General features: G+C 50.1%; 1 protein-coding gene across 1 annotated transcript in view; it reads left to right on the top strand.

Moving 5' to 3' along the window:
- srbd1 (S1 RNA binding domain 1) overlaps nucleotides 1-26,511 on the top strand; it is a 58,189-nt gene that overhangs the window by 26,597 nt on the left and 5,081 nt on the right. The window contains exons 15-19 of the mRNA XM_066696857.1: nucleotides 1,384-1,475; nucleotides 6,970-7,052; nucleotides 19,101-19,207; nucleotides 19,985-20,161; nucleotides 21,017-21,166. Coding sequence (XP_066552954.1) covers nucleotides 1,384-1,475; nucleotides 6,970-7,052; nucleotides 19,101-19,207; nucleotides 19,985-20,161; nucleotides 21,017-21,166 — 609 coding nt within the window. The remainder of the gene's footprint in view (nucleotides 1-1,383; nucleotides 1,476-6,969; nucleotides 7,053-19,100; nucleotides 19,208-19,984; nucleotides 20,162-21,016; nucleotides 21,167-26,511) is intronic.

Genomic DNA, 26,511 nt, shown 5'->3' with positions numbered 1-26,511 from the left:
GGAACGTGGGCCCAATCTGAGGCTGTAAAAACTGTAGTGTCATGCACTGTGCAAAAAAAACAGTAAGGCATGTGGTGTAGCATGGTAAACGTGGTAAAGTATAGTTTACCATGGTACAAATATGTTACAAATGATACATTGGTGTACCATGGCTATATACAGATTGTGGTGACTATGGGATCTTAAGCAGAGAGAGAGAGAATTTAATTCAACACAACACTTTATCATGTTTTCACCACAATACACCACTCCACACTTTATACCACAGCAAAAAAGAAAAGTGAGACAATTGTCAATAAAATACAATTATATTCAATAATAATAAATGCAAACAAATTATTCTTCATGGAACTCCAGCCTAGAAGAAGAAACTCAGTTTTGACTTGACTTTCTGTTTTGGAAACTCCTTTCTCTAGCGATTGTGTGGTTGATCGTATTAATTTCTCCTGTTCCTATAGGACTCGTAATCATGTGCGGATTGTGTTCGGTTTCATCCCCCAAAGACTGTGTGCCGTTTCTTCTTTCGCTAGTGGTTTCATGGCATTTTTAAAATGTTTTTTGTGGAGGAGCCGCCTAATTGCATTGAGAAATTTTGAATTAAGACCTAAAACCATACAAAAAATTTAAATTTCATAGTCTTGATGAGATGAACAGGGCAGAGGAGATGTAGAAATGAGAAAAAGCCCTTTTCTCTCTCCTTGGCGCTACAATTTGGACAAGTATAACGTAACTGTGGGTTTTGCTCAATCCGTAGATCTCTCTCGGCTCCAGACAGATCTGAGTTGTTGTCGCTGCCGAGCTGCGCGGCTATGAATAGTCTTCTTGATGACGAGGAAATCGGAAAAGCGTTAAAGAGGAAACAAAATGTTAACCTGCTCCAATCGCTTCTTATTATCCACTTGAGAAACGTGATGTTCATAATCACTGAGCGCCGGCCTGGTGTGGCGTTCACATGACTGACAAAAGCTGCCTCTCATTCCTCGGCTGCAAATTGTGCCGATTAAAATGAGGGGCAATTAAAACCAGAAAACCTCCTCCTTTTGACGTCCCGAATGGCTGACGTTCGTATTACCTGACCATAACCAGCACCGATCTTTTGGGAGGTTTGGAAACGAGCGTTTTCCTGTTATTAGGCCGAGATGGGAGGCTATTTGAATCCCATATGTTTCAAACGTGAAAATGAAATGTACTATAGTGCGGATCACAAAGTTTCCATTATGGGGGAAGAGTTTTCATTCTTTACCTTATGTGGGTTTTTAAAACTAAAATCCCTCTCTTCCCAACGACATTTTGATGTATGCTTACGACTCCGGTGCTGTAGAACACGTGTGGACGCCCCTCGGCGGCGTCCTTCCCCTCAGCGTGTCTCTCTGTCGTCCACAGCATCACCAGTGAGGCCGGCGCGTCGATCTACAGCGTCAGCCAGGAGGCGGTGAAGGAGATGCCAACGCTGGACCCCAATGTCAGGAGCGCAGGTAGGACCTCCAGTTGACTCCTCACTGCCGCGCAGAACCGGACCCTCACTGCTGGACTGGGCCGGACCAGGTGTCCTGCGGGAGTTTTCTTAAACGTGGCTGAATAGATCCATTAATAATATTTTAGTGGCAAGAACCTGTTCTGGGTTGAGTGACATTTACAGACAGGACACACACAGGGATCGGCGCTCGTAGACCCTTGAAGTGGCTTTTCAGTTTTAATTAATCCTCCTGAAAAATCTAATCTGTAATAAACATTTCCGATACAATTTGATGGGCTGATGAATAAAACCAGGCCTGACGTAAACGTTTACTTGTGTATAAACCGCCTTTATAAATAACCGGTGCTCTCGTCTCTGGAGGAGCTCTGATGCGAGTTGATGGCAGCCCTTGACGGCGGTTCTGCCTGTCAACATCGGGCGGGCAGCAGACGGGTGACGGACAGACAGGCGTGTGTGAGCGGCAGCCCAGACGGCAACCTCGGCAGGAGGAGTGCCTGGCACTGAAAGGTCACAGCCTCTTTCCCAGCTTTGTCAAGTCCCATCTGGTCGGTCTCTCCCCTCGGGGCCGAGCCGAGTGCAGCTCCAGTACCTGTGCGCGGTGCCGTGGAGCTCAGGTACGTGAGCAGCGTGGCGCCGCTGGGGCCGGACCCCCGGGGCCCGTGTCCTTTAGAGTGACAGCTGTAGCCTGTCACCGCAACATGGTTAAAGGAAGCCGACGCGGCCCGGCTTCCTCCTCACGGTGGTGCTGGTGCCACTAAAGAGCACCGCTTCCCCTCGGCTGCTTCCAAAGGTCAAAGGCTTTCCTCACCTGGGCCTCACAGCTGCACCTTTCGATCGGGGGGGGGAAACAGTTATGAGGCTTTTGTGAAACAAAGTTTAAAACGAATACCTGTTTCAGCTGAAGAGAGAGTAAGACTGAATTGGACTGATATTGTAGATTCTGTATACAGTTTATACAGGATATATCTATTGTTGTTTCTGTTTGTTGGTGTTTTAGCTGCCTCTGCATAGAACATAAGACAGTGTCCAAGCGAGAGGAGGCCATTCGCCCCATCGTGCTCGTTTGGTGTCCATTAATAACTAAGTGATCAAGGATCCTATCCAGTCTGTTTCTGAATGTTCCCAAATTGTCTCTTCAGCCACATCGCTGGGGAGTTTGTTCAGATTGTGACGCCTCTCTGTGTGAAGAAGTGTCTCCTGTTTTCTGTCTTGAATGCCTTGAAGCCCAATTTCCATTTGTGTCCCCGGGTGCGTGTGTCCCTGCTGATCTGGAAAAGCTCCTCTGGTTTGATGTGGTCGATGCCTTTCATGATTTTGAAGACTTGGATCAAGTCCCCACGTAGTCTCCTCTGTTCCAGGGTGAAAAGGTTCAGTTCCTCAGTCTCTCAGTAGGACATTCCCTTCAGACCTGGAATAAGTCTGGTTGCTCTCCTCTGAACTGCCTCTAGAGCAGCGATATCTTTCTTGAAGTGTGGAGCCCAGAACTGCACACAGTATCCAGATGAGCTCTAACTAGTGCATTGTACAGTCTGAACATTACGCAAACCTTCCCCAGGACCACAGGCCGGGCCAGACCACACAAGACCGGTCCCGGGCCCGAGCCATCGCAAACAGAGGCACTTCAAAGACACTGGGAAACGGGTTTCCACTCGAAAATAGAATTCTGACGGCCTCTAGGAAAATCCTGCCTGGTGATAAATCACATGGTTTTCCTGTTTCTCTGCGTGTTTCACAGAAGACATTTTTGGGGTTATGTTGGCCTGTGAGAGAGATTGGAGTGGAGGAGTGAAGGAGAGAATGATGTGCGTTTAGAGGAGATTTAACCCTGCGATGCCACGGAGCGCCAGGAAAGGAGGTTGTTGAAGGTGATTTAAATTACAGTATCAAGTGATTTATGGCTTTAGAAATGGTGCTGCTGTACAAAGAGCACAGGATTGTCTCTTCTTCACAATATCTACTTACAAAATGTATAAAAATATTTTTAATAGTATTATTATTATAATAGATTTGTTTACCCAGCCGCAGCTGTTTGGCACAGGAGTTGCTTCTACAGACCTGACATGAGTTTTCGCACTGATCGTCTGGGGAGAGAACGTTTTCGTGCAGATTGACAATTTCAATAGGGTTTCACTCTTGATATATGCTCTCTCTGTCTGTCTCTCTCTCTGCCTCTCTCTCTCTCACTCTCTCTCTCTCTGTCTGTCCGTCTGACTCAGTCTCTCTCTCACTCTCTCTTTCTCTCTCTCTGCCTCTGTCTTTTCTTCCCGTCATAGTGTTATTACGGTGGGTTTCGATTTCTCACAATGTTGCCCCGAGAGGAACCTCCACTCCTTTACAGCACCTGCGGACGTCCGTCGACCCAGAGCCATGTGTGAATCTGCTCACCAGCCCTGGGGAGGCCGTGGCCTCGACCCGGCTGACTTAAAGCTGCAGGTGCCGGGGGGGTCTGCGAGTGAGGAATTGAAATGGCTCTCGATACGGGCTCCCGTTGGCTGCGGCTCCTGAAGAATCTCTCGCGTTCTCGACAGCGCCGTCGTGATGGATGAGGACGGGAGCGCGGCGTCCCGAGTCCAGACCCCGGGAGGCTGCGGCCGAAGACGGATGGGGCTGCTCTCCTCCCGCGGTGTCTTCTGCCAGGAGGGTTCGGCGGGAGGTCGATAGACGAGAGGAAATCGGAGCGATCGATCACTCGGGATGGCTCTGAGCCGAGCTTTCCCCTCGCCGGGCAAATTACTTACAGGAGAGGTTATCACCTGTGGGCAGCTCATCCCAGCATTAGTGGATCACGTTTCAGGTCACATGGCGGCTCGTGACGGATGTTTACTAACGTGGAAAGTGCACGTGTTTCAATACAGACGGTTCCTTGAGCTTTTCTCACATGTTGTCAGTGTCAGGGGGGCTCAGAATTTTGTGCATTTCAATGAGTTCTGCTTGTCTACACACCAAACTCCTCACTGTGAAGAGTGAAAGATATCTATATAATAATAATAGTAGTAAGATTGTTCCCAAAGCATTAAAGAGGGAAACCAGGTATTATGTAGGTATTTTTCACATTCATAAGTACATAAGAAAGTGTCCAATGGAGAGGAGGCCATTCGCCCCATGGTGCTCGTTTGGTGTCCATTAATAACTAAGTGATCAAGGATCCTATCCAGTCTGTTTTTGAATGTTCCCAAATTGTCTCTTCACCCACATCGCTGGGGAGTTTGTTCAGATTGTGACGCCTCTCTGTGTGAAGAAGTGTCTCCTGTTTTCTGTCTTGAATGCCCTGAAGCCCAATTTCCATTTGTGTCCCCGGGTGCGTGTGTCCCTGCTGATCTGGAAAAGCTCCTCTGGTTTGATGTGGTCGATGCCTTTCATGATTTTGAAGACTTGGATCAAGTCCCCACGTAGTCTCCTCTGTTCCAGGGTGAAAAGGTTCAGTTCCCTGATCAGGATGCTTGGATGTCATCATCTCTGTGATGTTTTCTCTTCTGTGCGCAGTACCGACACTGACCCCTAGTGGAGACCCAGCACATCTCTATATGTCAGGAGGCCGTGCTGTGTTTTTATATTGCTGTGACTGTAGACGGGTCTGCTTTGTGTTTGAGCTGCGATTCACACACAGTGTATATTCTTTATGTTTATAGTTTGCATTAAGAAAAACACAAATATCAACCTTCCGATGCACGACATTTTGCCCGACTACAAACTCAATGAATTTAAAGTGTATGTATTTATCCAGTCGTCCGTATCCCTGTCCTTGTCGCTGGATGCTCAGCCGATATGAATCGTAAATTCATTAAACACTTTTGCAGGGAGTATTGTGTTGCATCAGGAAGAGCAGATAAAACACAGGGTGGACTGTTGCCTTCGCTAGATTTTTAACCAGTGGTTATTTTGGTGTCTTTTCGGCATCTCGTCAGTGTGTCCAAGTCTGCTTCTGTCTCTGTCTTTGCCTCTATCTCTCTCTCTACTTCTGTCTCTGTCTCTCTTTCTCTGTCTGTCTCTGTCTGTCTCTCTCTGTCTCTCTCTCTACTTCTGTCTCTCTCTGCCTCTCTCTCTCTCTCTCTCTCTCTCTCTCTCACACACACACACACACACACACACACATCATTCATGTGTCAAAGTGGCTGGATTATATTGGTGAGTTTGGGTAGGGCTGGTGAGCAAAGCATTTGAATCGTTGTCTTTATCGGTGAGGCCGACGGGTTCTGAATGCCGAGAATCGAGCGCAACCGCTTCCTGCCCGCTCTCTGAGTCAGCACAGAAACCTTCTCCTCGGTCCCGCGCCTCGACCTCAGCCCCGTCATGTTCCTGGAATCAGGGGAGTTTCCCCTCGGTATTCCTTACAACTGGAACTGGAGCTGGAAGCGCGTTGTTGTTTTTGACGCGGAGAACACAGCCGATCGCAGCGCCTGGGCCTGGACCCGCACAGCGCCGCGTGCCGCTCCGAGACGCACCTCACAGCGCCGCCTGCGTGTGTGGCTTCCTGGCCTTCCTATCCTGCACCCCGAAACAGAGTACTTCCTCTTTCATAGCGCATGTTAAAATCGAAACCGGGGCCAAAGAGCGCTCTCTCATCAGACTGTTATCATTGGCGTTTCGGGCTGTTATCTGGAGATGTTTTGTTTCCACGAACAGAGTGGGGTCACAGTTTTGACATTTTCCCTTGGCATGCTTATAAAGTTTGAGCACAACTGATACAAGATGTAAATGCATCCCCGAGCCGCTGATTCACAGGATCCGAATGTGTTTTTCTGGCTCTGTAACATTAACCGCCGTCCGCCGAGAGAAACGTGCAGCGTCTTGAACGGGGGGTTAGTCACCGGGTAATTTTAGGAGTGTGTGATTCACGAAATCACATACGCGCGAGAGGTCGGAAGTTCAGAGATGCAGGGTGCGGTTTTGGGACGGGATCTGTTCACCTGAATCACGAATACGCACGATATAGTCCGTGTCGTTACAAATCAGTCGTTCGGATGAGTGTCGCTCATTTTAAGTCGATGCTTGTGGATCTGTGTGTGATGCCGATGAGAGCATCGCGTATGAAAAGTGGGATTTGCGCTTTAGAGACGGCATGTTGTCAGGTGACTACGGGGGTCTCTGTTACGCCTAAGTGTATCATTTCATCTTCCCATCTTTCATGTGGTCGCCTTCTAGGTCTGTTTTCATCTCTTGGGATCCATTTGATATCTCCCTCGGTCCATCTTTGATAAAGTCGTTCCCAACCTTTGATATCAAACTGTTAATTAAGAACCTAAAGCTGAAAGAAGTGTGGTTTTGCGTCTCTCTTTAATGTCAGTGATCAGTTGTGGTTTAATTAGGATTACATTACAGGCGGCTGGGTGGAATTTATTGTAGTTTTCTTCTTGATAAGTGGGTCTGATCTTAACATCTTGGCCTTTCTCCTCGGTGTGTGTGCATGACGCTATATATATTAAACCCATGCAGAGAAATGAAACGCACACATTTGTATCTCAGGCCGCCTTGTTCTCTGCTTCTGTTCGCAGTGTCCATCGGGAGACGTGTCCAAGACCCGCTGGCGGAGCTGGTGAAGATCGACCCCAAGCACATCGGCATCGGAACGTACCAGGTAACCGCCTGCGTCTCGGCCCGGCCCGCGTTCAGACTGTCCGCATCTGTCCTTCTGTGTGTGCACAGCGCTTTTCCCCGCGAACCAGCGGGGGAACGACCTCCTCCCACACACAGTGCAATGCAATCTGACTTCACGAGCACAGAGACGGACCAGGCCCAGCACAGCGGTGACGGGGGGGGGGGGTGTTTCGTGATCCGGACCTCTTTTTGGCTGCTCTCGTGCACGGGTGCGAGGGAACGGCTCGTCTGTGGCGGCCAACCAATGCCCCCCGAGCCGAGTCTTGGGTGGGGTCTGAGACGGGGCCCGTGGCTTCGGGTTTGTGTGTTAGTCTGTGTGTCTGTGTGTGTCTTTCTGCCTGTGTGTGTGTGTGTGTGTTTGAGGGAGTGAGTGACAGGGTGATTTGTGTGTGTAAAGAATAAATAACAGACTGTTTGTTGGGTCAGCTGGTTACCTCAACGTCTCTGAACTGCGTTGCTTAATGTCACCTTCAGTCTGTTATTCTTTTCTTCTTTCTTCTGTTTAATTTTGATTCAGATTTCCATGACACACGACGAGTTATTCAAATCAAATTAATTACTCGACCGCAAAGACATTAAAAGGCACTAATCCAGTGTTGCCTTTCTCTGTTTGCTGTTTCAGCTATATGTCACGAGTAATTAATTTCCCTAGCAAAATTAATTCAATTACCGTTCCCGGTAGCATCATCTGTTGACACTGCGCTGAGGAGAGTTTAATATTGTTCTGTGGATTCGCTGGCTTCAACTTTGGAGGACCTTAAGTCAAAATAAATTCAGATTACAGAGCTTAATGCAGTTTATTGCTTTTACAAGGGAGGTTAAAAAAGAAAATAGAAAACTGTATTTTTATTCTGTAACATCGAGAGTTCAAGGCAATTAAAAAACAAACAAGTCTCTCTACCTTGATCAGCAGTAGTGTTCAAAAAAGAGCTGCCGTAGACTTTGTGGAAAAGTTTTCAGCGGTTCGTAGTGTTCGTAAAGTCGAGTCTTATGAGGAAAGTTGAACGTTTTTTTTTTAATTTCGTTTTTTTATTACAAAATGCATGCTAGTACGGTCTCTGCTTTCCAACCGCGTAGCTCTTGACACTTTTAAAAACTATTTTAATCAGCTTTAAAAGCACCAGAGGTGTGGAGAACACCCCAACATTGTCGTGAGCCGACGACCGGAGGGACACAATACACAGAAGCGCATCAGTCGGTCTCCCAGTGACCTCAGAGCCGCGGCGCCCCCACACACAACACACCCCCACACACACACACACACACACACACCCCCCCACACACACACGCCTCTCCTGTGTGTGGCGGATCCAAGGCCTTCTCCCCCTGGTGTAGCCGGAGCTCATTCAATACCAGTCCCCACAGTTCGGGGGCTATTTTTTCAGGACGTCTAACTCGAACCACATGTCTCGCCGAGACCTCGGAGTCTGCCTCTGCCAAGCCTCTCCTCGGAGGTCAGCGCTCTGGGCTCGGGGCCCCGCTGGAAAACTTTCACAGATCGCTGTTCGCTGAGCTCTCAGTCCTGCGGGGGAGAACAGTGCACTTGTAAAACCCTCGTTTATCGGAGACTCGTGTTCAAATTGAGAACTTCAGATTGACACGGACAATGAATGCGTCGGGCGCTGATTTCGGACGTTAATTAAGACCTGGTCTTGCCCGTATGCCGTAGCGCCGGTTAACTCTTTCAGCTGCCGCTGCCATCTCCAGCAGTAGCCTCTCTCCGTGTCTGAGAGGCGGCTGTGTGTTTCCTCCGTCGGTCCGTGTCTGGTGTCCGCGCTGAACGAGTCACGAAAACAAACAAACGCGGCGCTAATTGTCCTCAGGTCTCCGTCGCGGCGTGTGCCGGTGAGTGTGGCGACGCTGCTGGTTTAATATCACAATATCAGATCGCAGGCCTCCCGGGCGGGGATGCTCCTCTCTCTCGGGGTGGGGGGGTGCCCCGTTGTTTGAGCAAACCATCTGTGATTACTCAGAGCCGGAGAAAGAAAGCCACACCTCTCGGGCTTTGATTGAAATTCTCGTGTTCTGCTGGTGTTTTGTTTCCTTTCTTCCCAGTATTTAATTTAAAGAGAGAAACCCCATGTTTGTTTGTTCATTTGCTGTCTAACGCGCTACTTGAAAGTCCGTGTCAAGTTGTGTAGAGACGGCTTTGGCTCCTCGTGCGTTCGGTATGTGGTTGAAAGCGTCCGTGGACTCCAGACAGACTGCGAAGCCTTGGCACCTTGTAAATAAATAAAAGCTTTCAAACATGTTTTCACCCAATGAGGAACAACACATGTAGCGTGTCCCGAGTGAGCCAAAACACAAAATTATAAAAAAAGGCCCAGTGGAATAAGTTGCTATAGTATATTAAAGTGTTCTTGTTAAAGACGCACAAAGCCTGTGTGAGAGAGAGAACAAACACATGGCAGGGTGTGCTTCTGGGGAGGAGAGACCAGATAATTGTGCTGTTGTGTAGACGTGGTGCGGCTCCTCTCTCGGCCTGAACACGGGGGGACGTCGAGTTTGACTTTCCCCTCGACTTGACTCCGATGTGAATGAAGGAAGTGTCTCTTTAGTCCCGGACTGAAGCCCCTGTGTTCGTATCTCCTGCCCGACCCCCACCTGATTCTCATTCGGACATATTTTAGGTGCTGGCCTTAATCCCCTCGGCCGGTGGTTGAATGCCGCGCCGTGGCCTGCACTGATGGGCGAAAGCCTCTATAGAAGGGCTACTAAAACAGCCACTCGAAATCTTATTTAAGCAGCGAAACAGAAGAGATTCCTGGCGCTGATTTGTCCAGCTGCGAGTCAGATAAGTGACACCGGGGAGAGTATTTACCCAGCTGCAGTGCAAACGTCCAGGATATTAAAGCCCCCCCGACTCTCACAGCCATGTGTGTCGCTTATGAACATAATATATTTCCGTCTCCACTCAGGAAGACGCTGCCAGTGTGTGTGTTCATCTCCGAGAACAGACACGAGACCTGATTCCTAATTTCGGACCTGATTCCAGCTCTTGCTCAAGTTCAGCCGTTGACTTCCTCAATCGTGAACCAACACGACACAGAGATCGGGTTACAGTGAAATAAATAACGCCTTAATTAGTTTTCTCCACATCACCTTAACTGACATTACAGGTTTTTTCCTGGCGGCACCAAGCTTAGTTTCCCTCCCTGTCTGTGGCTATTGTTGTTTTTCTGTTTCACTTTCATTCCCCCGTCTGTGTTCCCGGGATTGACAGTGCGCCGCGGTGCGTGTTTCCATGCTCTCGTTGGGGCGTTGCGCGTTGCGGTGCGTCCGGTATGTTCGGGCGTGGCGCAGGCATCGAGGTCAGGCGGGCGCTCGATGACATGACACCGACATGATCCCTGGCCGAGCGTTAATGACTCTTCAGGAGCGATTAACCAGCGCCCTTCACGGTGCCGACTCGCGCACGGCGTCTCCGAGACCATAAATCTCGTTTACTGCCTCGCCTGCAGTGTTGTAACAGGCCAATTAACACTTGTCAGACCGCAGTGAGCAGACTTGTTTTTAATTGTCCCCGGATTAGCTGTGAAATGCACACGGTGGAGCTCGGCAGCATTTCTGCCCCGGTGACTCCCGGAGAACGTGAGAAATGCGCTCAGAAAGAAATTGCATCAGTGTTTATCTTCGTAATATCAGGCATATTGATGGGAAGAAGTGACATCAGAAATGGCTTATGAGGTTGTCCCTGTTTGAGTGGTTTACTCTCAAACAGTCTGCCTGTCTTCCCTGTACTTTGTGTCTCTGAAAAGGCCTTTGTGCTCATTTTTCGGGTGCGGAGATGCAATGCACAAAGTCACAAAGTGTGTTCACTTCAGGAGGTGATGTTCGAGCGATGCTGCGCCTCTATGCGCCCTCGCTGTGCATGGTGTGTAACTAGTCGCTGTGTGTGTCTGCAGTAGGCACACAGTTCCCACTATGTCACGCACTTCACACCCAAGTCAAACCTGCCCTGTATTTGGTGAAAAACATGATTGTGGCAAAGGAATGTAGCCAGAAGCCGGGTCTGAAAACTCTGTCTGATTCGCCGTTAACAGGAACAGATTCCAGTCTGCCGGTGATATCTGCGGCACGTCCCGGGGGGCGGCTCTTTGTTTGCTGTAGATGGGAGATAGGGTCCCAGCGCTCCCTACAGCCCGGCCCTTCGGCGGGGGAAACTGTTGCCATTATGATCCGGCATCATTCAACGCCACCGCAAATGGGTCTTTCAAGACGTTATTTGCAACCCCTGCCCTGTGTTTTCGGGCTTTAAAGTTGCGTCTCGGGTTTCGGCGGCAGTAAAGGGATCCCGTTCAAACATCTTTTGTGTTTCCCCTCTCGCTGAAATGTGTTTTGCAAGCCTGCAGCTGGTTACCCCGCCGGAGTTCCCTCTCTCGGCCCGGGCCCTGATTGACATCTCAAAATGGCAGCGTTTCACAGAGGCCCGTTTACTGGGTTGTGGAGCAGAGACAGACGCACTTTGTTCTGCTGCTGGGGCCCGTCCAACGCAAACAGGACCTTGCACCTGAATCTAATAGAAGCGCTGGGAGCGGGAGGAGAGAGCGTCGTCCCGGACTGCTGCGCTCTGCGGTGTTTACAGACTGAGCCGGGGCACAATCCACTGCGGGACCCTCTCCTTGGGTCGTGATTACTGTAATTGGTTTTTCTGTGTTTTGTCTCTCTCCTGACAGTCTGAATTAACATGTCACGGCGCAGCTGTCAGTCCCACTTACGGCGCTCAGCACCGGGGGTCCGGCGGGGGCGAACGAGAAGTGTCAGGTGCTCGTAAACACGTCCCCTTATTTAATTATAGATCGGGCTACGGGAATGGCTTTGATTATCTCCAAATGGTTCGGAAAATAATAATATGAATGATTGAAAAGTGTGGGTTGTTCGGCTTCGAATGGGAGGCCTTGTGACTTCTTTTATTATAATTTTTGATGTGTACTTGTGTGTCTAAGACAATAATGAAGTCCATGGGCTAGACAAAGTATGATCTTTACCTAATTATAGTTTTCAATAAATCGAACGTCTGTTGAACGTCACAATCCGCCCTGTGATGTTCTGAGCCTTCCACCAATGGCATTTTAAAAACTATAATTATCGATCATATCCAGTAAAAAGTGCCAGTAGTCCAGCAGAATCGCGGCACGAAGTTTGGTTTGTGTGGCGCAAGAACCGACACAAATGGAAATTGGGCTTCAAGGCATTCAAGACAGAAAACAGGAGACACTTCTTCACACAGAGAGGCTTCACAATCTGAACAAACTCCCCAGCGATGTGGCTGAAGAGACAATGTGGGAACATTCAAAAACAGACTGGATAGGACCCTTGATCACTTAGTTATTAATGGACACCAAACGAGCATGATGGGGCGAATGGGCTCCTCTTGACTGGACACTTTCTTATGTTCTTAATAATAATAATAGTAATCATGAAGAAACACAGCCCTTCACACGGTGTACAGTATTTATATCTTCGGTACATTATTAATTCTCTCAATCCCACACCGTCTCCTGCAGGTGAGAGGATCATCATTCGATCGCCGTCTCCGTGCTGCTTTTGTCCTCCTGCCCTCATTGATCTTAAAGATCCTCAGAGTGGGCCGGCACTACGTCATGAATCAGCACACCCTGGTAAATCACCACAGCGCCTCGGGCTCGGTAAAAGAGCCTTGCACGGTTTTAAAAATAGTCCGCCGGTGATTGATGGCGAGTTAATGAACACGCATTCCTGCACTGAGTGTGAACCTGCCCAACGGGGACAGTTTGAAGGTGTCCTCCTTATTATCTTTCACTCGATACTCTCGCTGCATCTCGGCGTGAATCCCCAGCGCGGGTTTGAGCCGAGCCGTGGGAAAACAACAGCCGTGTTTTTAATCAAAAAGGAAATCCTGCTTTCGGTTATCATGTTGCGCCGTTTACTTTTTGGTTGTAACAGGTATTTGGTTAAGAAAAAAACAAGAAAGAGAAATTGATATCTCCGAATGAAAGATTTGCATGTTATTCTCGAGATTTTGGTCAGTTCCTATGCAAACATTGTATTTAAACATTGTTCTACACAGTCTTTTCCTCTTATATAGATACACAGATAGATACTATAAATCTCAACGGTCCTGCCCTTATTTCACACATAAAAATATACAATCGGATTGCGGAAATGCTTCAATAAAGGTTTGTTGGTGTGAATGACAGAAGATACAGTTCATTTCCTCACCAGCTTTATAGGAAGAAGTGCAGAAAAATATATTATCATGAGAGATCTATGACAGGTTTCCCTTAATAGTGGCATGTCTTCTCTCAATGGCTTTAAGGTTGTCTTTGCTCGGTGTAGGAGTGTGTGAGAACGGCTCCAGTTGTTCTCCAGTGTTGCCACTAGGGGCGGTGTTGGTCACCGTTCGCAGAATCCCGAAAGCTGGACCCCATTCATGCGTTTCCTCATTGTTTTCCACAGTGTGTTGTGTAGTTGTTGAGGGAGGTCGCTCTGATGCACACACACTTCCAGGCGGTGAGGCATGAGCTGTATGACTTCACTGTGAAACCACAGAGACAGCCGCCCCCTGCAGTGTGTTAGCATCCTTTTCAACACTGTATTCTACTTTGATGCAATTGAAGGGCGTAACCTTGTGTAGCTTGGGATTGTGAGGCCAGCGGAGATGTTGTCTGTTAGTGGGTATATCTCCAGATTTGTTTAGATAATCGGAATAGCCGTTCACACTGTGAAATTGCACGGCTTCAAACCCGTTTCTCAGTTCAGTGAAATAAACTAAATCAGTTTGCTCTGTTTTGTTTTGGTGTAACAGTGTCAAAGGTGCCCGCACGGTGCCTGCCGGAGAATTGGCCGCGGTGCCGCAGGTTATCGAAACAACAGCCAGAGCGCAGCTCGGGGGTCTGCGTTCGCCCGGCGGGGTTATCCGATCACTCATCGGCTCGTCTGTTTTCCTCTCGCGCTTCCTTGTGATTGAAAACATTCTCATGAGCGATAAGCTGATGGAAATGTGTGATGAATGCGGCGCACAGACACGAAATCATTACTTTAGAAACCTGGTACCGGGGGTTTCGTTTTTCTTTCTCTTATAAAGAAAACCAGTTCCCTTTTCATGTCTTATGCACTGACGAAGATGGACCACGACTGCAGTATATCACTACCACTGCGACAACAATCATAACAAGTCAAATAAATATATAATCGGAATAACCAGGATGTTGCCGGAGGCCGCGGAGGTTCCCCTCGGGTCTCACGGACACAATGGACGCTGCGATATCCTGGACTCGGTGTTCGACTGACAGCGATACTGTGGCTCACACTGCTCTGTTATTTCAATGGCTTCCTGTGGCCCTGTCAGTCTTCGGTCCGTCACGGGTCACTCGGCACATGCTAACCCCCGGTGACTTCTCCTGCCTGCCGCCTGTCAATCAAACCCAGCCACGGCCGTCTTCCACCGAGCTGGGAGAGGGACGCTGTGGTCCGGGACCTCATCCGTGCGCCTCCAGCACGAAGGGAAACGGGGGGATGGAGGCAGATAAGGGGAAAATTAACCCCCAGGTCAGAGCTTGTCAGCAGGGTGGACAGTTGCAGGTTTCAGGTGTGAAGACAGCAGTGTTTTTCCGCTGATGAATAAGAGGACAAAGTGGGGGAGGAGGAGTGTGACATCCTGAGTGAAATATTAGTCGGTTTATTATTAATTCCTTCTTAAAACAGCACAGATTCCCTCCTTAACATCTCCCTGTGGCGAAGCGGCAGTCAAATCGAACACGGGGGCACTCGGACTGTTGTTGATGTGCGGGGGGCTGTGAGTTGGCACCATCCTGCGTCCCTCCGTCATCGTGTTCACGCTGGTGGGAGACATTGGTCGATCCCAATTCAGTTGTGGAGCTGGAGTCGGAACCAGAACTGGAATTTTAAGAAACGTTCCAGAGTTACAGAACTGGTTCCTGGTTCCAGGACCGACCCGTTTGCCAGCTGCCAGTCTGCGGCACGGTTGGCACTCTCGGTCTCCCGGTTGCGTGTGTCTTGAGTTCAGCCAACACTCGCACACATTTGCTGTTCATTAATTATTTTATTCTTGTTTTTAATTCTGAGCTCTGTAGTTCCAGATGGATGATATTAAAGGCATAACAGAGCATTTTGATTCAAAAGTAAGATTTAATTCCTCTGTAGGCGTCATTTTCCATGCATTAGATATGAAACGAAACTCTGTGAGATCCTTAACGTTACCGAGTGGCATTCATACTGTTTGTGGGGACGTTCGGGGCGCGTCGGCTCTGCTAGCGAAACAGAAATCTAAGAGACGTTATTGCTATTTTCACACACACAAGTGCTCTCTGAACTTCCACAGTGCGGGTGTCGCAGTGAGGCAGCACCGAGAAGATCGAGTTTCTGGGTTTAGGTTCATCACATAATTTTCCGGTGCATTGACTGGATCTGATTGGACCGATCACTCTGATGAGGGCAGCCGCGAAGACTCGGCACAGCACTGTCAGTCGGATGCGTTTTTTAAGCTCCGTTCTTATTTGGAGACAACTGCAAATATACGGCCGATAAGGGACATTATTTGTGGCTTTTATTTTTATGTTTACCTGTTTTTAGTTTACAGAACTGTTGGTTTTGGCGGATCGGGTTGCAGACTTGCTTTGAGTGGGCGAATGAAGGCCTGTGTTTATGGATGAGGCAGAGGAACGGGGGCGATATTTAATATTGGCTCAACCTCTGGTGTCTGTGGCACGTCTGGGCTCTATAAAACACGCCCTTCGCACCTCAGGAGGGAACCCACAGTGCGTCACAGTGCAGGGACTGCGGAGATGCGCGCTTCCCCAGCGATGGCCGGTGTGTAATCGGCTTCAGGTCGCCTCTGAGCTTCATTACTAAAGACAGACGAAGCTCGAGTTCTTAATGAGAGAAGGAAGAAGAAGAATAGCAATAATAGTCAGTGGAAGAATTTCAAAGACGAGTTCGAATGACAACAAAGAGACCACACAGTAAACCCCCACCCGATCTTCAAACAGCCGCTATTAAACTGATGGCCCTTTTATCAGACTTCACAGGCAGCTGTCTTTGCTCTGATAGAGTCTAATTGAAAGGGATTTTCCGAGATCTATCGAGGGTTTTACGCGTTCGGCTTTTAAACCTCTCTCTCTGTACCTGTAGCCGTAACTCTTATCGCAGGCACGGGTTTAATTTGATTCAGAGGTCACGCGAGAGCCACACAGATACAGCGATTATTATGCAACACAGGAAGAATTCAAATTAAACTTGTCCTGCTAATAAAAAGGATTTTCACTTCTTTATCTGAAGTCGGGCGACTGTAATGGATATTCTGACTGGCGGCATCGCTGCTTTATTATGTGTAAGAAGAAACTTGGAACCCTGCAAGTTTCTTTTTTCTTTTACAAGTGTGCCTGTGTGTGTGTGTGTGTGTCTGTGTGTGTGTTAGAGAGACTCTGCATGCACAATGTGTGCTTGTGCGCCGATTGTGTTTGCTAGTAAATGTGTGCAGCTACGATGCCTTCAAAAAAAAAAAAAAAAAGGTTTCTATAGCCATGTGTAAATTGAATTTGACTCGGCTTCATTTATCGTAACCTTGTCATTGGGAATATCAAAACCCTTTCCTCTTCTTATATAAACTAATCCGGCAACAGCTGTTTGAAATATCAGTCAACTGTTAAACCGAAGTGTTCGGCTGAAATGCTTTAAAACAGACACGGGGAGTTTCCAGGCTGGCCGCGGGGCTGGGACGCGTTTCCAAGCCTTTTGTAATAATCCTGCTCATTACGAAGCCGTTTGCTCGTTTATCTTGATATGTGTGATTGATCTGATAGGGGGGTGCTCATGCTACATGCCCTCTTCCACCCTCTACCGTAAACACCGCCTGGCACAGACCCGGGGTAATTTGGGGCAACTTTTTCAGGCGAACCGATGATTAAATCTGTTGTGCTGAATTCAGTCCTGCTGACGGCAGAATGACTAACAGATGAGGCTGCAGGTCGGCCGCACCAGGCGGATCGGGTGACGCGGCCTGCTTGTGTGCGGTCTGTGATTGAAGTGTTGCTCTGAACCAATCAGAGCGCGCAGGCCTGGAGTCTGCCGAAGGACAGCGAAGAGACGCACGACAGACGCATGTGGTGTTGCTTTCGCTGACGGACTTGCGCAGGAGCTCGATGGCGCTGAATCTGGGCCGAGGAACATCTTTTGTTTTCGTTTTCTTCTTCTTGCAGATGCATGCTCTGTCCGGACTTGAGGGGCATACATACATAAATACGTTTAAATCTCACTCTTGTGCACCAGAAGTTGGATTTTCTTTTTCTCTTGCGCCGTCGAATATGAGGCGGGGGGTTTAGTGGTCGTCACTGTGAAAGCCTGATCCTTTCTGGAGTGCGGCGGGTCTTCGGTTGTGACACGGTGTGCGAGGCAGGAGCCCCGCAGTGGAGGTGGGATCAGGAAAAGGCCACCAGCCCCACCGAGAGTGTGATCTCATCCCGGGCTTCCTGTCCCCTCGCCTGCCCCTCCGTCTCGGCCCTCAGGAAACCGATCCCCCACTCTGCCGAACCCACTTTTACTGTGGGCTCCGCTGTAACGTATTCCATATGGTTATTGGCCTTTGTGTGAAGCGTCTCAGACTAGTCAAAATTCCCTGATTTTGTCATTTTTGGACTTTGTCCCGTTATGTTTTTTTTTCTTTTTCTCTGGTTTCTTTTTTTGAACCGTTCGAAAGTGTGAGAAGTTCGTCTGGATTAACTTTATCAATCCCCCCTCCATAATTTGAAACCTCTGTGAGGTGACTTTGAAGTGTTCTTGCTCCCTTCCAATGAAAATAACCCTGACTTTCCCAGCCTTTCCTCGCGCTACGAGTGCTGTTGGGCCTCGTTCGAGCCGGCGCTCTGCCGATTGAGCTCAAAGACAGTCGGTGACACGCGGTGCCGGCGGGACCGTGGCGCTGCCCCGACCACCAACACCTTGGCACAGCGCCACCCGTCCCTGCTGAATTATCAGACCCTCCACCGCTCAGTTGCTGTGTGCTAACCTAAATTGTCTCTCGACCGACAATCTGTCGTCCCTCCAGAGCCACAGAGACGCAGTGTTAATGGTACGGTAGGGACCCCCCTTGGGACGGTGACCCAGCCTGGTGCTGGACAGTGGTGTCCGCTGGGCCGGTTCTCCTGCTGTGGGCCAGGACTCTATCAGGGTGAGGGGTCTCCCAGTATGTCCCCCCCCAATTCAGCAGAAGCAGGAAGTGCTGGGCCCTGGGGCCGCGGAGTCAGAGGATTTGAGCTAATCGTGTGCAGGCATTTCACACCAAGTACAGCACCCCCAGAGCAGGCCGCTCAGAGCAAGCTGATTTGATAGAATAGTTTCAGTCAATAGGGGTCAGCTCAATCCTGAGCATTGTCACACTGAGCAGTGTTCGTACACCAGTATTTAGTTATACATATTCTGATACTTGTTTAATTTCAAGGAAGAGTGTATTTGAAGTCACACTTGGGACTACATCTGTGAGATGAGTTATTTGCTCTTGTGTGTGTGCCGTATGCATGCTCTGGTGTGCGTGCTCTAGTGTGTGTGCTCTGGTGTGTGTGCCGTATGCGTCCTCCGGTGTCCCCGCTTGTGAGCAGTCTGCTTGTGTGCTGCAGATATTTGTAAACGGGCCCGTCAACCTCAAAGGTGTCCAGAGCTGATGCCTGACCTGGACATCCACGCTCTGGTCCTGAATGTCCCCGGTGTCTAAGTGGGCGAGGGGTGCTCAGAGCAAGTGACTTTAATTTCCACTCTTAATGCTCTGAAATGTAGTTGTAACATATGTACAAAGAAAAAGCATGTTTTTTTTCTTTTCTTAAACCATAATTTCTTCAACTTGTTACAATCCTGTCCATCCTGCCTCCTCAGCTGTTGGCTACAAACCCTGAGAGGTGAGGTTGGGGGGGGGCGGGTGGGGTTGTCAATCACATATTTATGGCAGCAATTACACAGTGAAGTCAGGGTGTGTTTTCAGTCCCCTGAATGCACACACACATATAAAACTGTCTTAACCGTCTCTTCTGTCCCGCAGCACGACGTGTCTCAGGTCCTGCTGAAGGCCGCGCTGGCCGGCGTGGTGGAGGAGTGCGTGAGCTTTGTGGGGGTGGATATCAACATCTGCTCCGAGACCCTGATGAGGTAGGCCGAATACTTTCCACCAGCAGTCATGGCGTGGCGGCGGATCACAAGGCCTCTGTGTTTAGTCTGCCATCCCAGCCCCGAGCCCAGCTGGGACGAATGGGCCCAGTGTTGTGCCGATGCAGCGCCAGAGAGTGACACGCGCAGACGGGCGGTCCGGACTCCGCGCCGGACCCCTCTAATCAGGGCTCTCGAGTCAGAGGAAGTGGAGGGAAAAAATCTGAATAATTACAGCATGTTTGGTTGCTTTGAGAGAAGGATAAAAAAAAATAACTTGAAAAACAGCCCAAGCTAATAAAATAAGATGTTGTTCGAGGTGTCGAATTGTGGCAGCGGGTTAATGAACCTTTTTCATCTGCTTTTTAATGGCTGTGTGTTAAGGCATGCCGTCCTGTCATGTGTTTACCCGAATGAAACGATATTTAGATTTGCTTTTCAGTTAGTCTTTAGTTCTCTATGACTTATATATAGGGGTAGATATTTCTTTACAAATACTTCAATATTTTGTACTTGTCCTAAACATCGTCCAGGGTTTATGTGCGATAACTTGTTAATAAGGAAGTACAGTTTTATTAATCACAGAAAAAGCTTTTGCCTGATTTCCTGGCTTTGAAACGCCAGCCCGTGGGGATGGGGAGGCAATTTAAACACAACCAAACTAAACAAGAAATCTGGAAGAGAAGCATCTCTCTGTGCCCGAGGGAGTCGCGTCGTTTAGTGTCTCCTCGCTGCCGGTGAGTCCGTGGTGATGCAGCCGCCCGTTTCCTCCCCCGACAGGCACGTGGCGGGACTCAACGCCAGCCGGGCGAAGAGCATCGTGGAGTGGCGTGAGAAGAACGGGCCCTTCGTGAACCGGGAGCATCTGAAGCAGGTCAAAGGCCTCGGACCCAAGAGCTTCCAGCAGTGCGCCGGCTTCATCCGCGTCAACCCGGAGAACGTGCGGAGCGCGGCCAGGTAGGCGGTCCAGGGGTCTAGGCCGTGTGATGAGCCGGGGGGGCGGAGTGTATAATCTATGCACAGGGTGGTGTTGAAGAATAAGTGAATTGATAAAGAAAGGAAAAGGGGAATCAGCTGATTTATTTAGTTCATATTAATCTACTTTGCTTTTAACCAGTCACTCGGAGACGCACCTGCCCTGCATAGTAATTGCTCCCACTTAATTGGCAATTAAGTTGCCCTTTCTGCATCAAGCATAGTATAGTATAGTATAGTAGCCGTGCCCCCCTGTGATAGTGGGCAGTGTTTCAGTGTTGTTAGGCATGCTAGGAGAGGAGAGGGTCTCACACTCGCCCCCAGAGGCGTGGAAGTGGAGCCAAAGTGATTAGGAATACAACAGAGGCCGTCTAATGAGGTGTAAGTAGCGCAGTTAGAGTCAATGTGTGAAAATCACCACAGAGGGGGCGTCCCGGGGGGGCTGCAGAATGAAGAAGAAAACATTGGAAAACAAAAATCTCCTCTTCAGAAGCAGTCGAAACACAAACACATTCGAGGGGTTTTGATATAATTTATTCCCCAGTGGAAGCCATGAAAATGTAACACAGCAATTAAGCGCTGATCAAGACGTGCCTTTATATTTAGCAAAGCCTGGACCGGTTCCCCGGAGACGTCGCCTCGTTCACAAGATTTTGTAGAGAGAGAGAGAGAGAGAGAGAGACACCACGGGGTCTGAGTAAAAAAAACACAGATCTCCGAATGCCAGGCCCCTCCAACACCTGACCAGTCCCCCTGCCCGGGCATCTGCGTCTCTGGAAGGCCAGGGCCTGGTCACAGGAGTCCTCACTGTCCTCCTCTCTCTCCTGTCTCCTGCAGCAGTGATCAGGGCGCTGTGGCAGAGGAGCCGGCGGCTCAGAAACCAGCCAATAAGAAGAGCAGGGGCAAAGCGGCTGGCGGCGGCACACCACAGCTCAACCCCCTGGACCAGACCTGCATCCACCCCGAGTCGTACGGCATCACCGAGAGGTGAGAGACATGAACTACGGGCCCTCCATGCCTATAGTGTCCCCACACTCGAGACCATGCCCTCCTCCTGCCCTCCCACTCGGGACCACGTCTCACCCTTCCCACACACACCAAGACCACGCCCCAAGCTGGCATCAAAACCATGCCCCCTCCTGCCTCATATACTCAAGACCAGCCTCAAACACCGGAGACCACCCCCCCCTCCGGCCTCACACACTCAGAACCACGCCCCCCGGCCTCACACACTCAGAACCACGTCCCCCCCCGGCCGCGCACACTCAGAACCACGCCCCCCTCCAGCCTCACACACTCAGAACCACGCCCCCCGACCTCACACACTCAGAACCACGCCCCCCTCCGGCCTCACACACTCAGAACCACGCCCCCCGGCCTCACACACTCAGAACCACGTCCCCCCCCGGCCTCACACACTCAGAACCACGCCCCCCTCCAGCCTCACACAATCAGAACCACGCCCCCCGACCTCACACACTCAGAACCACGCCCCCCGACCTCACACACTCAGAACCACGCCCCCTCCGGCCTCACACACTCAGAACCACGCCCCCCGACCTCACACACTCAGAACCACGCCCCCCTCCGGCCTCACACACTCAGAACCACGCCCCCCTCCGGCCTCACACACTCAGAACCACGCCCCCCGACCTCACACACTCAGAACCACGCCCCCCGACCTCACACACTCAGAACCACGCCCCCCGGCCTCACACACTCAGAACCACGTCCCCCCCCGGCCTCACACACTCAGAACCACGCCCCCCTCCAGCCTCACACAATCAGAACCACGCCCCCCGGCCTCACACACTCAGAACCACGCCCCCCGACCTCACACACTCAGAACCACGCCCCCCTCCGGCCTCACACACTCAGAACCACGCCCCCCGACCTCGCACACTCAGAACCACGCCCCCTCCGGCCTCACACACTCAGAACCATGCCCCCCGGCCTCACACACTCAGAACCACGTCCCCCCCCGGCCTCACACACTCAGAACCACGCCCCCCTCCAGCCTCACACAATCAGAACCACGCCCCCCGGCCTCACACACTCAGAACCACGCCCCCCTCCAGCCTCACACAATCAGAACCACGCCCCCCGGTCTCACACACTCAGAACCACGCCCCCCTCCAGCCTCACACAATCAGAACCACGCCCCCTCCGGCCTCACACACTCAGAACCATGCCCCCCGGCCTCACACACTCAGAACCACGTCCCCCCCCGGCCTCACACACTCAGAACCACGCCCCCCTCCAGCCTCACACAATCAGAACCACGCCCCCCGGTCTCACACACTCAGAACCACGCCCTCCTCCTGCCCCACACACTCGAGACCACACCCTCAGTTAGGGCCCTTGTGCTAGAGACAGGAGAAGGGGCTTCAATCTGGCAGGGCGTCTGCTCGGGTGGTTCACTGCTGCACTAATCTCCCCCCCACACACACACACACTCACACTCCTCCCTCTTGCCCCACTGCAGAGCGAGCTACAGTTTCCACTGTCTGGTTTTAAGGAGCTGCCTGTTAAACCCAAGGCCCTGGGGACCCTGGGATGGAGATTAATTTGTTTGTTTTAAAAAGAAAGGGAGAGAAAGTAACTCCCTCTCTCTCCCTGGGCTTGAGTCTCTATCTGTCTGTCCAGAGAAGTGTCTAGCACAGTCCTGTTCTGTGATCTTATCTTGCATTTATATTAGCTTGCAATGCTTAATCAAGATTAAAAAGCATGGATGGACTAAAATATACATAAAACCAGAAACAATGTTTTATTAAGCTGACTGGAAGTATTTGTTTTCTTTTTTAAACATCTTACAAGATGTATTCATTGAGTGACGGCTTTAGAGAGTGCTGCTGCTCTTTTTCCCGGTGAAGGTCTCAGCTGCGCCTTGGTGTTGCTCTGAGCTTCCTGGATGGGACTGTATTTCTATGTGTGTAGCCTCGCAGTTCGGCCCCAGCGTTCGCTCTGTTCTCCTGCGTGTGTCACCAGCACAGACGCACTTCGACAGCCTCAGCTGACGCTCATGTTGACGTTTGCACTAGAATGACCGCGGTCTTGATGTGTGAAGATGGGGAAATCGCCGTGTTCGCTTTGATTAGCAGCAATGCATTTCATTTGGCAAACGTCTTGTCCTTCTCTCCCCCAGCCTGCACTAAACTCTTGTTTTTTCACCAAGACCTTCAGTTACTCCTTCCCTTGACCTCATACTGTACTGACACACTTTGACCTTCCTTGACCTTCCACTGTATTGACGCACTTTGACCTTCCTTGACCTGGTGCTGTACTTAAACTCTTCAAAGTTTGAGAACGGCTCCTAGAACGTCTCGGTGTCTTCTGGGTCAGCTCTGCCCTGTGATGGTCTCCTGTGTGTGTTCGGCCTCGTTCCTTCAGACCGCAAACTGAATAACTATCGTTTCAGAAACTTAGTCCATGTTCAAGCTGTGTGAGTGAGTACGTGCGTGTGAGTGAGTGTGTTTGAGTGCATGAGTGAGTGAGTGAGTGTGTGTGTGTGTGAGTGTGTGTGAGTGAGTGCGTGTGTGTGCGTGAGTGTGTGTAAGTGTGAGTGAGTGCGTGTGTGTGCGTGAGTGTGTGTGAGTGCATGCGTGTGAGTGAGTGTGTGTGAGTGAGTGTGAGTGTGTGCGTGTGAGTGCGTGTGAGTGCGTGTGTGTGTGTGTGAGTGCGTGTGAGTGCGTGTGTGTGTGAGTGCGTGCGTGCGTGCGTGTGTGTGTGTGAGTGCGTGCGTGTGAGTGAATGTGAGTGTGTGAGTGCGTGTGAGTGTGTGTGTGTGAGTGCGTGTGTGCGTGTGTGAGTGCGTGTGTGTGTGTGAGTGAGTGAGTGAGTGAGTGAGTGTGTGTGTGTGTGTGTGTGCGTGCGTGTGAGTGAGTGTGAGTGAGTGAGTGAGTGAGTGAGTGCGTGCGTGTGTGAGTGAGTGTGTGCGTGCGAGCGAGCGAGTGCGTGCGTGCGTGAGTGAGTGCGTGCATGTGTGAGTGAGTGCGTGCGTGCGAGCGAGTGAGTGCGTGCGTGTGTGAGTGAGTGCGTGCGTGTGTGAGTGAGTGCGTGCGTGTGAGTGAGTGAGTGCGTGCGTGTGTGAGTGAGTGAGTGAGTGAGTGAGTGAGTGAGTGCGTGCGTGTGTGAGTGTGTGTGTTTGGGAGGGTGCTGGGCTGGGGGAAGGGCGGTTGTGGGATCACCCAGTCCACTTTATATCACAGGGAGCAGAACACTAATTGGGCCTTTATTTTTGTAAGTAGCGTCATTGTGTTGCGTAACCCCAAGTAGCAGCTGACCGCCCGTCCTCGACCCCCTCCATCTCTCCCTCTCTCTCTCCCCCCCCTTCCTCGAAACCCGACCCCAGAGGCATTCCTCGGGAGAGGGGCTGTAACACAAAACCGGGCCCACCGTATTTACCTCGCCGAGAGAGAACGCGGCCCCCCAGCTGGACTCCCCCTTCACAAAGCACTTGTCTGGCGGGCCTGAATGACGCACCCCCCCGACACACACACACACACACACACACACACACAGGCCTGCATGCTCCAGTAATTACCACACTTGTAGCTCAATGCTCCATAGAAGGCGATTTATGCCTGTCTGGGGTTATTTGGTTTAATAAGCACCACTTATGATGCTGAGTGCTGGAATTATCTGCTTGTCGAACAGAATATCAGGCAGCCTGAATTTTGAGGGTGGAAATGTCCGTGCTGTTTGTTTGTGGCTCTATTTGACCAGATCGCCCCTTTTTTATTCCCACACTGGACCGTGTGAAGTGTGTGTTTGATAGAAGCATCCTGCAAAACTAGTTTTCAATCCGAAGCGGGACATGTGTTTACTTTGGATGTTACACATAAGCTGCTGATAAATACGGCCACCTACAGTGATTATTTTGTGTGTGAACTGCCTGGAGACGCACTGTGGGGTTTAAAAGTCTGGATTTAATGTCGGAGAGTTTGGCATTTTTGGTATTCTCTGCTAAGTACGCATCCACCATTTGTAATGCGAGTCGAAGGGATTTAACCGGTTCCAGAGCCGCACCGTAGACCGGCGAGGGGCCTCCCGTTCGGAGAGAGAGGCCGAAATTAATGAACCGAGCGCAGACGTCTGAGGGATTGCTTTATAATGATGATGGCAAGGCTGAAAGATTCCCAACAATCTGTAACCCATTTCAACACTGAGCGCCGACCGGGGCAACACCCCTCGCATGCCTCCTAATGCTGCAATTAGCCGGGCCTCGGTAAATGAGAAATAAACAGTGGCGTCTATCTGTGCCATGTTATTGGGAGTCATTCCTCATCGGGAACGAAGCGGAACCTGGATCAAACCTTTTGCATGTACAGTTAGTTTACAGTGTGTGTGTGTGCATGTGTGCGTGCGTGTATGTGTAGGAGGAAAAACACAAACCGGAATCGATACGTAGGCAAAGAAAGCCCCGAATGTGGCAAACGTGACGTGAAACCAAAAAGATAAAGATAAAACCTCCAATGTCATCTGTGCCCTGTAAAATATAGCTCTAAATAATCCATTACCAGGACATTGTGCGGCTTATGTTTGTGTGGAAGGGTAGCACACTTAAATCAATTACACATTTCAGTCAGCAAAGCACATGCTAATGCACGATTGTTGTGTGTGGAGAGCGATTGTGTTGCATTATCATTAATTTTCGTGGCGCAGTGCAGGGGGCTGTAATGCAGGATCGTGTTGCATTAATGTAATGAACCTGATACCCCCGATTAAACTGCGCTGCTGGGAATGAGGATATGAACAGAGTGCCAGGAGCCTGGCCGTTTCGGGGCCACGAGGGCAACTGTGAAGAGGGGGGCTGTCGTGGCGCGTGGGACTCGGGTGCCGGGTTTGCCAGGACTGGGTTTGGTTGGGGGCAAGGAAAAACCGAATGGAGCAGAGAGATCGATGCTGAAGGAAGCTCGAACAGAAACCCGAGGGAGACGGGCGGCTCACAGCGTGGGGGGCCATGCAATCCGAGACCCCGGCTGTAATGGCCGCGCTCTCGTGGCCTTATAAATCAATGTACAGCTCTCCCACTCAAACAAGAGCCATATAAAATGTATTTTATTTTTATATGATAGCATCGCATAACTGCAGCTTGTTTAAACGGAGCAGATTTTTTTTTTTTCTTCTTCCCTCCGTAACCTAATTTTTGTTGTATTTATTTTACCAAAATGGAACTCTAAAATAAATAAAAAATCTCCAGCCAACGCATTAAGGTCTGAAATTCATAATGGCTCTTAAAAATAGTCCAATCGATGAGCTGCATTAGTGCCTGCCCGCGCTCTGTGCGGCGGCAGATCGATCGCTCTGTGCGCTAAGTGCCCTCCACTGCC

The sequence above is a fragment of the Amia ocellicauda genome, chromosome 23 (assembly GCF_036373705.1).
Source record: "Amia ocellicauda isolate fAmiCal2 chromosome 23, fAmiCal2.hap1, whole genome shotgun sequence".
Taxonomy (NCBI): Eukaryota; Metazoa; Chordata; class Actinopteri; order Amiiformes; family Amiidae; genus Amia; species Amia ocellicauda.
The sequence above is the reverse complement of the archived record's forward strand: the minus strand, read 5'-3'. Positions and strand labels throughout refer to the sequence as shown.